The sequence below is a fragment of the Podarcis muralis genome, chromosome 3, assembly GCF_964188315.1.
Source record: "Podarcis muralis chromosome 3, rPodMur119.hap1.1, whole genome shotgun sequence".
Taxonomy (NCBI): Eukaryota; Metazoa; Chordata; class Lepidosauria; order Squamata; family Lacertidae; genus Podarcis; species Podarcis muralis.
The window spans coordinates 60,595,243-60,608,369 of NC_135657.1; the positions used below are offsets into that span (position 1 = coordinate 60,595,243).

Here is a 13,127-nt window from a genome sequence, read left to right on the forward strand (position 1 = left end):
TAGTCCTGTTGGATGCAGCTTGTTGACACTTCGATTGGAAATAGTAGACTCCATAAAAAACCAGTGAGCAAACAGCACACCAATGTTCAAAAGTATGTTTTAAAAGAGCGCATTGTGGGTGGTAGTAAGGTACTTTTATAAAGTTTTCATAAATAACAACCCTGCAGGATCAGACCAAAAGTCCTTTTTTTAAAGCATCCTGCTCTTGGTGTAGAAAGTGAAAATGGGAGAACATGTTGTTTTGATGGTGCATGTGTTCGTGAAAGGGGCCTCGGGACAGCAAGACCCTTACCTGGATCCTGGCTTTGGCTTTGGTAGTGGTGTTTTTTGCTCTGAAGCTTGTTGTACTTTTATGGATGGCTAATAGAAGTGCCAGGGATGCGGGTGGCGCTGTGGGTTAAACCACAGAGCCTAGAACTTGCCGATCAGAAGGTTGGCGGTTCGAATCCCCGTGACGGGGTGAGCTCCCGTGACTCGGTCCCAGCTTCTGCCAACCTAGCAGTTTGAAAGCATGTCAAAGTGCAGGTAGATAAATAGGTACCCCTCCGGTGGGAAGGTAAATGGCGTTTCCCTGCGCTGCTCTGGTTCTCCAGAAGCGGCTTAGTCATGCTGGCCACATGACCCGGAAGCTGTCTGCAGACAAACGCCGGTTCCCTCAGCTTATAGAGTGAGATGAGCGCCGCAACCCCAGAGTCGTCTGCGACTGGACCTAATGGTCAGGGGTTCCTTTACCCTTTAGCTAATAGAAGTGCCAGCAAACTGCACTATTCAATTTCTGAGATGCTTATCCCCTTCTGTGTCCCTATTAGGTACTCTTATGGTCTGTTTTTATTCTGTTTTGTTCCTCTCTTGTTCAACAGATTTGAGTAGGGGTGGGAGAGAGTAAGTTTGCAGTGACAGCTGATAAAGTCAGACCTGAAATTTCAGGCTCTGTGACCCTTGTATGTCACTCTTATGAGTAAAGGATACTGTGAGGGTTTTTTTTTTAGTTGGGACGCACCCTTTAATTATGAGTGCTCTCTTCTTAAATACATTCACCCTTAGTCCAGCCAAACCTCAATAATCATACACTGAAACTGAATTAGAACACAACAAGCTAATGATGCCTACATTCTTGTCCCTTTATGTGGAGCTAACTACTCAATTAGGTGTGATTATCTACTGAGCTGCCCTGTGCTATGTTTACATTTGGAAGTTGAAAAGCCTTTTAAAGTTCTGGCAGTATGGAGAGGTGTTTGGTTAAACCTCTCAAAACTATGGGGCTCCCAGGGGGAAACTTTCAAGGAGTAAAGTGGCCTGGCAGTGTGTATTCTGTGCAGATTAGTCTGCTATAAGTGACTTGCACTGTACCAGGACCAATGTGAAATTCATTGCTACTCCTTGTGAAACCTTTGGATCTTTAGTCAAATCGGGTTAAAAACTGTTGATTATCTTCAACAAAAGACATTAGCAGCTGGCCAATGTAAATAAGGTTGCATTAAGAAAGGAGTTCTTGCTTAAGCATCTTGAGAGTATTTTCATGGCCCACGTTTGGACCAATCACAAGTACCTCTATATAGGAACATTACATGGAGGAAACAATGTTTCATGGACATGTTTGCAACAGGATCCTAGACTTGTGTCCTGTGCACTGATTCATCAGCAGAAAACTGCAATAGATGACTAATCTTTCTCATCTGCTTTCTCATATGATTCCTTTAAAAGGTCTGTTTGTGAGCTCAGAGCATTATGTTACACAAGGGCCCTAAGGCAAGTCTACCACACTATGGGAAACTCCCAGTGTAACTTCGTTGTAGTCCTGGCTGTAGGAAATTCCCAAGTCAAGCGGAAAAACCTTAGGACTAGAGTTGGTTGGGTAAAGAACAGCAGCTCCAGATGAGAATGGCAAGTCTGAGTAAAGCATGCAAAGGTGATGGGAGGTTACGGTATTTCTCTTGTGAAAAATAGCCAAAACACACACACACCCAACCCATGTGATATAGTGGATTTGGTGCATGGAAACTTGAAAGTTCAAATCCCCACTTGGATATAAAACTCGCAGAACCATAAAACTAATAATTGGACCGCTTTTCAAGTCTAATTCACTTCAATGTGTTGTTCTGAAAAGTTCTGAAAATAAAATGGAAATCTAAGGAAATGCACACATGCTCTTGAAAGAAAGGTACATCTACAAATGTAATTAATCAATCTCTTCCAGTGTTCCTCCCTTTGAAGAGTTCATATATTCTGAACAAGATCCCCATTCATGGGACTGACTGCTAAGTTGCAAGCTAGTCTTAAAAAAATAAATAAAAACTCTGGCATAAATGAAGGATCAACAAACACTTGTCCCTCTTTTTAAGCACCCCAACACTGATTGTGCACTGATGCTTGGCGTGACAATAATAATAATAATAATAATAATAATAATAATAATAATAATAATAAAAAATAGGTACATGCACCACTTTTAATTTGTAGTGCATTTTTTCAGATTGTATGAATAAATTATACATTTTTCTGGAAACAACGTTACATTAGTTTTAGTGCTGATTGAGAGTGAGCAAATTAGTGCAGCTGCCCTCTGGTTTAAGAATTTCCTATATACAGTATTTTACTGATTTTGGACAGAAAACTGTGGCTTGAATTTAAGTTCAAAAACACAAAAATGGGAAGAGGGGAGAGAAGGAGACAATTTATCCAAGATTTGCTGGAGTACTATGAGGATAAACCCAGATAATAGCTTATTTGCTTGAACACTGCTGCTTCAATACTTCAAAAATTGTATATGGGTCTTCTGTAGGCAGTTTACTTTTTTGTTTTTAATTTTAAAGGGATGGCAAAACAAATGTTTTCATGTGTAATATGTTACACATCGGTATGTTATGTATTGTCCTAGTAAGATTTATGTTCTCTCTTGTTCATTACAATTCCTCTAGCCTTTCTTGCAAGGCCTAGTTTTTCTTTTAATGAGCATTCACACAGTCAGACAGTGGGGCGGGGGGAGGTGGGGGGGTGAACATAGTGCATTGATTTTGATTGCAGCATTATTCTACACTCGACTTATATAAAATAAAGAAGTCCATTGTATAGAGCACAGTAAGGGATGGGAGGAGAGAATCATTTTCCCCCTGTAATTGGACAGCAACTATAAAAGCTTGAATCACTTGTAATAATAGAGACTGCAGTGCATGGCGGATTTTTTAAAAAAAATTAGGGTTGTTTTTTTTTTTAGTGTGAAGCAGGGGAAGGATAATTAAAAAACTGGATATGGGTGGGACCAAGTGAGTTTGTGCACTTGATTTTGCTTGTAATATATCTGAATTATAAGATCTATAGCTGAATATTGCTATTCTATGGCCTATAGATGTCATACATGACAATCTTTTACATTCATTTTGTCTCGTGCAGATAATATAACTGTACCAGGAAGCCATGGCTAATTGTGGTTTCCATAAAATCTGAGATGTCTGCCTGTGACAGTCTACATACAGTACTCCTTCCTGAAGAGAATCATTTCTTGACAATTTAGTAAAATTTGACATGGTTTCAAGTGCTGCAGAACTGTGAAAAGGGAGAAATAGGTTGCTTTTGATAGCCATTGAGATGAATCTTTGGGCTAGTGGTGGGGTAGGGAGAGGAGGCTATATCTAAGCTGCTTTATGAGTTATGCATTTAGTAAACCGGAAAAAATGGAAACAGGCAAATTTTTGCAGAGCAAAAATAAATACACCATAATGACTTTGCTTCCCTTAATCAAATGTATGTGTAATGAAATTAATCCAACTTGTGTTCTGTGTTAAGCACTGGTTTGAGGTATCTGTTGGCTGCCACCTGCTTTATTTAATACAGGCAACAACCATTTTGCATGGGGGTTGTGTTGCTGAGCCCTGCATGCATCAGCAGAGCGTGTAAAAACCTGCTCCTCCCAGTTTCACATCCTCCCTGCTCTGTCCCACCCCCATTACGCTCCCTTTCACTGCTGTTTAGAATATTGCTTGTGTTGTAAGACTTCCAGGTACTACAGTGGTACCTCGGGTTACATACGCTTCAGGTTACATATGCTTCAGGTTACAGACTCCGCTAACCCAGAAAGAGTACCTCAGGTTAAGAACTTAGCTTCAGGATGAGAACAGAAATCGTGCTCTGGCGGCACGGCAGCAGCAGGAGGCCCCATTAGCTAAAGTGGTGCTTCAGGTTAAGAACAGTTTCAGGTTAAGAACGGACCTCCGGAACGAATTAAGTACTTAACCCGAGGTACCACTGTATATGACTTCAGCTACTGTAATTGCTTAAGAAGGTCTTTATGCAGGAATAAGAAGTCATTGGTTCAAACTGATGAAGAACAGCTTTTATATTCCCAGTTATATATCACCTTTTATATTATGTCTCCAGATGTAAAAGTTTCCTAATACATCTAAACTGGGAATATGTGAGTTAAGCTCTTACTACAGCCCTGGCATGGAAACTGAATCAACCCATGATTTGCAATCCTGACTTGAAGTAGAAGCTTAAGTCAGTTTTCAACTTCAGATGAAATAGAAACTGGGTTAAAACTGAGAGAAGGGTAAAGGAAAAGAGGAGAGGTGGTTTTATTCATAGTAGACCCATTGAAATTAACGGACTTAGTCATGCTCATTAATTTCAGTGGGTCTGCTTTGACTAAAACGTTGTTGAATTACACCCCCCCCCCCCAGTGCTTGTTTGTGGTCTAGTAAAGTATGGTGTAGTGAACCAAGATCATTGCATCTGAACCACACCTTTAAGTAGTTAAAGTAGTTAAAGATTCAGCAGTTCTGTTTGCTTTTCTCAGTGTGCCATTGTTGTCTGGTGAAGGTGACGAGCATCTGGACTGCTAACTTTGAAGTAAGTCAGTTGAGTACACCCCAAAGTTGGGAGGAGAGCTAGGGAGTTTTTGACAGCAGTATGGTGGGGTTTAGGTTGTTTGGTGGAAAACCCTGAAGATGCTTGGCCACATTGGCAACCTTCTACACTGCCCTTTCATTGACTGAATAGGAAAGATGAGCAGAGGATGGGGACAAGGAAGGTTGGTCACTGCTTCCTGAAAGCACTTGGGGTGCCTTCAGTAAGCATCATCTCAAGCCAGCACACTTACCAGCACACCTACTTCTCTGCCAATTTTCTCCTGGGTAAAAGCCGTGGGGGCAGGAGCTGGTGGTCAAAGAAGAAGGTAGTCAGGCATTTGACAAGTGCTTGTTCAGCAAGGCCAGCCGAAACTTTTGGATCTGTACATATCGATAATAAGCTATTGGAACTCAATTCATATGTGGTTTCTGTCATTAAGTTGTAAATTTAGGGAAGTACATAATGTTGATAACAGCAGGGATGGGGAACCCCCAGCAGTTATTGGACTCCAGTCCAATCAGCCGCAGCCAGCATTCCCAGTGGTCATGGATGATGGGAACTGTAGTCCAGCAACATTTGGAGGGCCACATGCTCCCTCCCCCTGTTTGCAAAACTGTGTAGGGAATAGTTTTGTCTGTCCCTCCTTCCCTTATGTGCCCACACCCATCTGATGCAAATTTCAAAACTCAAATCATTTTTAATGCTAGCAATTGCTTAAAATTCCAGAGTAATAAGTACTTGTGGCTTGGTATGCAATGCCATAATCACATGGCTAGTTTGGATAATTATGTTGTATTGACAATAAATGTTAACTTAGACATGCTAAAACTATGGGTTAGGCTTGCGGTGGTTTCAAAGAGTATATTTCAGTCTTGATTTGGACTGTTATCAGCATGTTAAATTTGGAATATGCTTGGAAAAAAATATCCTCTCAACTAAATTAGCAGTATTAGTGCTTTCCCCTCATATTTTTAGAAACTGGCATGTCAATACTGTTCTCTCTGTGATTTATTCATACAACTGCTGAAATTGGTCACTGGCATTCCAAGAGTTTTCAGAATTCTAGGAATTGCTTTTTTGTTTTTTTTTTAAAGCTACTTTTAGGTTGCATCTTAGCTGGACATAGTGATTTGTTTCTGTTTGATTCCTTTGAACTTTAAAATTTCTTTCAAAAATGTCACTTAGCAGAATGCTTGAGTACAAAAATTCCTATATAGAAATATTCTGTGTATAGATCTGATTTAACTTGTTCTTAGCTTAAATTGCAGTCATGCTGATCTTAATAAATTTGGGTGTTAGGTAGAGCTGCTGTTCTGTGTGTCTATGTATATATATATATACAGCTCTCTGCGTTTTTGGATTCTCCTTGGGAGTGTAGATAGCTAGCTGGGCAGTCATAATGAGCTCCTTTACTTCAAAAAAAATGTACCGCTATACCACTGAGCATTGGTATGGTTGTTTAATGACTTGGTGGCCCAGAGAGACCAATATGAATATTATTAAGCACTGGATATTTAAGAAGAGCATGATAGGCAAGTAATTTTTAAGTGCCTCCATGTTGTATGATTAACTTTATAATAGCAGTAGATTTCTTGGCTTTTCCAATGTGTGTTTGTGTGGTTCACCATTAAACATGTGATAGATGGAGCACGTCTATTTGCCATACGTTAAAGGATCATGCTTTTAAATTGGCAGGCCTGATTTAATGATTACCAACTTAAATCATGTTCCCCTGCTGGAAGACAACACGGCCAGGCACAGTAATATACTTTGCCTGATTAGCTGCACCTGCTGACCCATCCCCAGGGCAAAAGAAAGGCCTTTTCCTGCTGGTATAAATCTCAAATGATGATCGCTGTCTCCATTTCTTCCTTCCCTTGCATTTTTTGTCTGCTTGCCCTCCTTTTTTGGTTTTGCATGTGTCTAAATATAAATGATGTACCGGTATATGAATGGCTGTGTTTTTTTGTTGTAGTTATGCATTTAGCAGATTTGGTAGATTACTGTCATACTTTTTCTTACACTGTAGTTAAGTGCAGTTAAGTCATGGGAACTACTCATCCATAGTGCCGCCATCTTGCCAGAATTTCACCTCAGCTTGCTTTTCTCTCATCCATCTCACCACCGCGTCCAGGCTCTCCCAATTCAGATATTATGGAGAAATAGAACTCGGTGTCATCAGCATGCTGATGGCGACTTGTCCCCAGACACCAAACAACCACTTCTGTGGCTTCATATAGATATTAAATAGCATTGCAGATAAGGTTGTGCTCTGCAGTACCCGGTAACACAGCTGCCAGGGAGCTAAAATGCAGTCTCCCAACGTAACTCTCTGGACATGGTCCTGAAGGTAAAATTGGAACCTCTCAGAGCTAGCCTAGTATGATACCATAGTTAATGGTATGAAAATCTGACAAGCAAAATAAGAAACAAGAACAAGGTTGCATTCCCCCTTCCCTACTCTCTACAGGGGTCATCTCTCATGGTGACCAATCCAACCCAATCCCACGGCCAGCCCTCAATCCAGATTGAAATGGATCTAAATAGTCTGCATCATCCAAGAATGCTTGTAGCTGCCCCACCACAACTCCTCTCCACCACCTTCCCCCAAAATCGAGTGTTTGTGACTGCAATACTTGTTCCAGTCTAAGGGGTCTATGGCCAGTTTCAAGGCAGCAGGGGACCCTTACGCAAGGAAGCATTAACTGTTCTCTGGACCCAACCAGTCAACCCTCTGCTAGATTTAGTAAGCCAGGAGAGACTGAGGTCAGAGGGCATGTGATCATATGTATTACCGCCAGCACCTTATCTACATCATTTCTCAATTTCACTTCAGCCACATAAATAAGCCTAGCACATTGGTTGTCAGCTAATGGATTGGAACCCATTACCGGGTCACAACCTGACCTACTACAATGCAAATGTATGGTAAAAAAAAAAGTAGGAAATGAATCCTCCAATGCATGTTTGTGTTAAAGGTTGGCCACAGGGCTGAAACATTAAAGGCTACCGCTAGCATGTTCAAAACAGGAAGTCATACAAATCAACATTTTAAAAACATCGACAACAGTAGTACTATGACAACTTTACTTTCACTTCTAAAATGTAACAAAATTACAAAGTCCAAAATACAGCATTTCCCTACAAACAGAACATGGGGAAGAAGAAACTATAATTATTCTCTTGTGCCTTTGAACTTGGTTCAAAATTTCACCATATCTACACAAATAGGGAATGCCTTGGGCTGAAACTTACAAACCTGTTCGGAACTGTGAGCTTGCACATATCTTTCTTGACTTATCACAAACTCTCTGAGGCATTACTCTTTGTACGCCTGATGGCTTTTGTTTGAACTGTTCTTATTTAAAAAGTGGTGGGTAGTGGCAGACCTAGAGGCTACTTGTGGAAAAATGGGGTAAGTTAAAGTTGGATAGGAATAGAGAAGTCCTAATGATAGATCAGTCAATAGAGCATGAGACTCTTAATCTCAGAGCTGTGGGACCTACCTTGGATGAAAGATTCCTGCATTGCGCGGGTTGGACTAGATTATCCTCGTGGTCCTTATCAATTCTACAATTCTATTATTTTACTACCACATCCCAAAATATAGACACATCCATGCATATCACCACTTTATTTATTACCGTCCCTTTACCCTAAGGTCCCAGGTTTCATCCTCACCATACAATTAAAACACATTTGAGGCAGATGGCTTTCCTCAAAGAATCCTAGGTAGTGAAGTTTACCTATCACAGGAGTACAGGTCCCAACACCCTTAACAAACTACAGTTCCTAGGATTCTTTTGGGGGGAAGTCATGTGCTTTAAATGTAAGATGTAGATGTGACCACAGTCTTTTGGACTGAAATCTACTGTATCTTTCTACCATATCTTTGTTCAGAACTATATAATAATATGAAAACATTCAGATTTCACTTTCAGAAAGCTGTAGACAAAGAGCATGTTATTGTTGTGATGTAGCCATAATTGTGGTATGGCCACCCAGAATACTAAACCATGTTTCCTTGCCATTTGCACCTAGTGGAACTTCCCAGATACAGTGCACATAACTCACAAAGAACACCCAAGCAACTCAGGAAAGCCTGGGCTTATCAGCTGCCAACATGTTCTGTTCTATGGGACATCCAATCAGAAGCCGGGATGGCTTCTGTAATTCCAGGATGTCCCGGTCAAATCAGGACTGTTGATGGATATGCCATAATAGTAGGTAGTGGGTGAATTTCTTCAGGGCATGGAGATAAGACATCATGAACTCTTCAACTACTGCAAATCAGGCTGGTCACAAAAGCAACCCCACTGTTCACACTAGTGTAAAGGAGCTGGCCTCTTTTTTGAAGAAGGGCTGCTTCAGTCATTGCTAAAATGCTTTTAAATACATATACTAGTCCTATAAACTTCATGTATGCATACCTGTATTATAGAAAACAACAACACTAAAATCCACAGTTAGTTACCTAACTGTGACCAAACAAAAGCTGTTGATGGTGATAGATAATTGCAGGTCATGTTGAACATGTTACCAAGGCAATTTTTATCCTAATTTTTCATCCTCGCAAAAAATCTTACTGGATTGTAGGTCTCTGTTTTGTTCAGTTTTTATTATGTTACATTTTATCCTCTAAACATTCACTGTCATTTCGCTTATGGATGGCTTCTTAAAGATTTGTACTGGTCTTCATAGCTTCAACCCAGCTTATTGTCTCCTAGGAACATCATTAATGTGTTGTTTATTTTTCTCTTCCAGGTAATTAATGAACACATTTTTAAAAGTCTGGACTTAGCCAACTCCAATGGCTTTGATCCAAATGCTTATTCCAACACTGTGTGTTGGCGCATGTGCAAACTGTAATGTTTTGGACAACTTCCCAGAGAAGTAGCATAGCAAATAATCTGCACTTTTCCTTTCTGTTTTAACAGCATTAAACTCACAAGAAATTATTATTATTTTAGTAGCCCTTCACATATCATAGCAAATAGTTCCCATTACAGCGCTAACCCATGATCACATCTCTGAAACCCATATATTTTCCTGTGCCCTTTCTGCTGTCGCGTCCCAAGGCCCACATGACTGTAACTACTTCCACACCCCCTCTTCTGACACCACTGGTTTCAGCCAACCTCTGAGTAGCTGAGAGGGACAGGGGAGCTGCATTCATTACCCTAGAGTCTGCTTCAGAGTCTTCTGTGAGAAACTGATGCTTCTGCAGATGGAGCATAGAAAGAAGGGTTGTCGCGAGAGGATTTTCCTGGTATGTCCTCAGATGTGCACCTTTTAATGTTGTGTTGAAATCTTCCTTCTTTCTTTGGTTCGCCAAGGTTCTGGAGTGGCCTTGTGAGATGGTGTACTTGTTTTTCTCAGTGAATATCTCAATTTGGAAAAAACGCCTTTTGATTTCCTCCAATAAAACAATTTGTGCTTTTACATGCATGTGCACTTTCTAGTTGCATAGAAGGCCATTTTGTGGGAGTTTTCACAGGGCTGCCAACTCCTGAAGTTTTGTTTGTGAGGAAAGCATGATTCCCACAAGATTTGAATAGCTTTAAAATAGTATTACACTAACTCATGGAGGATAAGGCTATGTTTTCACGTTCACTGTTGGAGGCAATATGCCTCTATATACCAGTTGTTGGGACTCGCAAGTGGAGAAGAGTGTTGTTTCTGGCTTTGGAAAGGCGCATGGCCTTGGAAAATTCCATGCTCAAACTACCTGATAATGTAATTGTTTTATTCCTTATGTTAAACATTTTGAAGGTGTTGTTTTTTTTATCCTCAAGCGGTATGAAAAGTTTTCATTATGATTTTTTTCCCATTGTGGTTCTAAACTTTAGTTATAACAATGTGGGCATTCTGAGGTATATGGTAATATCATAAAAACTGCTCATATATACACTATCACTCATTAGTATTATGTTGTATAGTGCTTCTTTTGGCGCAGAGATGGGAGACAATGAATGAGACTGGGAATGGGCTTTAGTAGGTAAAAATGGGGAGGGAGGGAGGGAGGGAGGCAGGCAGTAGGCAGAGGAAAATTTAAGTATCCTTTCCCACCTGAAATCATACCCATTGCCTCATGTTGCACAACTTTTCATGGAATCATAGAATTATAGAGTTGAAAGTGATAGGTTTATCTAGTCCAGGTATAGGCAAACTCGGCCATCCAGATGTCTTGGGACTACAATTCCCACCATCCCTGACCACTGGTGCTGTTAGCTAGGGATGATGGGAGTTGTAGTCCCAAAACATCTGGAGGACTGAGTTTGCCTATGCCTATCTAGTCCAACCCCTGCAATGCAGGAATATCAACTAGAACTCATCAAGTGGTTGGCCATCCAACCTCTGCTTAAAAATCTCCAATGAAGGAGAGTCCGCCACATACTGTAGGCATCCATTTCACTATTGAACAGTTCTTACTGCCAGAAAGTTCTTCCTGATTTTTAGTCAGAATCTCCTTCTTGTAACTTGAAGCCATTAGTTTGGGTCCAAGACTCCAGAGCAGGAGAAAGCCAGTTTGCTCCATCTTCCATGTGGCCCTTGATCATCTTGGTTGCCTCCTCTGCACACATTCCAGCCTGTCAATATCATTCTTAAATTGTGCTCCCCAGAACTTGACACAGGACTCGAGCTGTGGTCTGACCAAGGCAGAATAGAGCGGGACTGTTATTTCTCTTGACAGGGACACTATACTTTTGCTGAATAACTTTCACTTTTTTTGCTGGTGCATCACACTGTTGACTCTTGTTAAGCTTGTGGTCTATTAAGACCCCTAGTTCCTTTTTGCATGTCCTGGCAATCCACTGGCAATCCAGGTGTTCACCTTCTTATATTTGTGCAGCTGATTCTTCCTGACTATGTGCAGAATCTTACATTTGTCCCTATTGAAATGCATTTTGTTAGCTTTGGCACAGTTTTCTAATCTGTTAAGGTCATCTTGAATCCCAATTCTATCTTCATCATTGGCTACCCCCCCCCCCGCCCCCGTTGGTGTCATTTGCATGCCCTCAATTCCTTCATCCAAGTCCTTTATAAAGGTGTTGAACAACAACAGGCCCACTTGACTGCTGCACCCCACTTGCCACTTTTTTTCCAGGATGACAAGGAACCGCTAGTGAGCATGAAAAGAAGGCTCCACCGCTATTTTGTGTAGTTTCAACTTTACTCAGAGAACAAAATGGCTCTTCTGTCTTTAAAAAAAATTTTTTTTTTGTTATCACAGATATAGAATACTGTCAATAAAAGAAGTACAAAAAAGTCAATGAAACATCCCAAATCCAGTTCAAGGCATAATCAACAATATGCAAAAACAGTAGGCTAACCCGGGACAAACAGTGATTTTTAAAGTGTGCTTAAGTTCCTGTTTGGGCTGTGCCTAGTTCTAGTATTTTCACAGGACACCTTAGGTTTGCAGGAAACCATTGGTGACATTCAAGTGTAATAACAATTGGCTCTTGATTGTTTGTTTTCCTTACTTGCACCATAAGCCTCTCTTTGTGCGCGCGCACATGCATACAATATGAAAACTAGCCAAATAAAGCACTTCAAAAGTAACACATTCCAGAGCAATTACAAAAAAAAAAGTTACAAAGAGCCAGAATTTGGCAATTCATAGGAAACTGCTGAGGTAGATTAAGGGTGATTTATTTTTCCTGATGCTGACCAGTAGATGAATATGAGCTGTTTTCAGTGCGAAAGTGCTGACAAGGGAGATAAAACAAATGTATTTAGGTTTGTACTGTGCTAGGCGTGGTTGAAGAGGCGCAGTTGTCTTTCTCTCCCTTCTTAAATAGAGTGGCTGGGTCCCCCCCCCCTTTTTTTCTTTTTTGGAATGAGAGGAGGTGGGAGATGGGGACGTTCCACAGTGTTGTTTAGAAATCGGTGGGTTGGGCAGCAGCTTCCTATAGCAGCAGGAGTTGGCTCGCTGCCATGCTTCTCGGCTGTGCGCTTGAATGGGGCGGACTGGGGAACAGCTGTACCTAGCACTGGTGCACTGCACTCTCTGCAAACAGGACCCTTTCACTTCCCTCCATGGAACAGTCCCAGGATGTTTTGCCTGAAAGGTAAGGGGACTTTTTGGAAGTTATGTGACTCTCCTGTATAGCTGTTGCTGTCCCCCCCCCGCCCCCGCAACCACAGGCTAGCAGCCCTCTTTTACAACTCTCAGAAGTTTATGAGAAGTTTAATCTTTAGTCTTGTTCTTGAGTCAGAGGGCAGCACAGATCTACATAACCCTTTGTGCTTTATTAGCAGAGAGAAGACTCATTCCT

The 13,127-nt window shown here is 41.0% G+C and overlaps 1 protein-coding gene across 7 annotated transcripts in view; it reads left to right on the forward strand.

The window, feature by feature from the left end:
• NHSL1 (NHS like 1) overlaps nt 1–13,127 on the forward strand; it is a 148,259-nt gene that overhangs the window by 52,391 nt on the left and 82,741 nt on the right. The window contains exon 1 of one of the 7 annotated variants that reach the window (XM_028723551.2): nt 12,741–12,920. The exons of 5 other annotated variants lie outside the window; for them this stretch is intronic. In XM_028723551.2, the coding sequence (XP_028579384.2) occupies nt 12,889–12,920 (32 nt within the window). In that variant the 5' untranslated portion in view covers nt 12,741–12,888. Of the gene's footprint in view, nt 1–12,740; nt 12,921–13,127 lie in introns of those variants that run through there. One more of the 7 variants, XM_028723548.2, reaches the window with a different exon arrangement.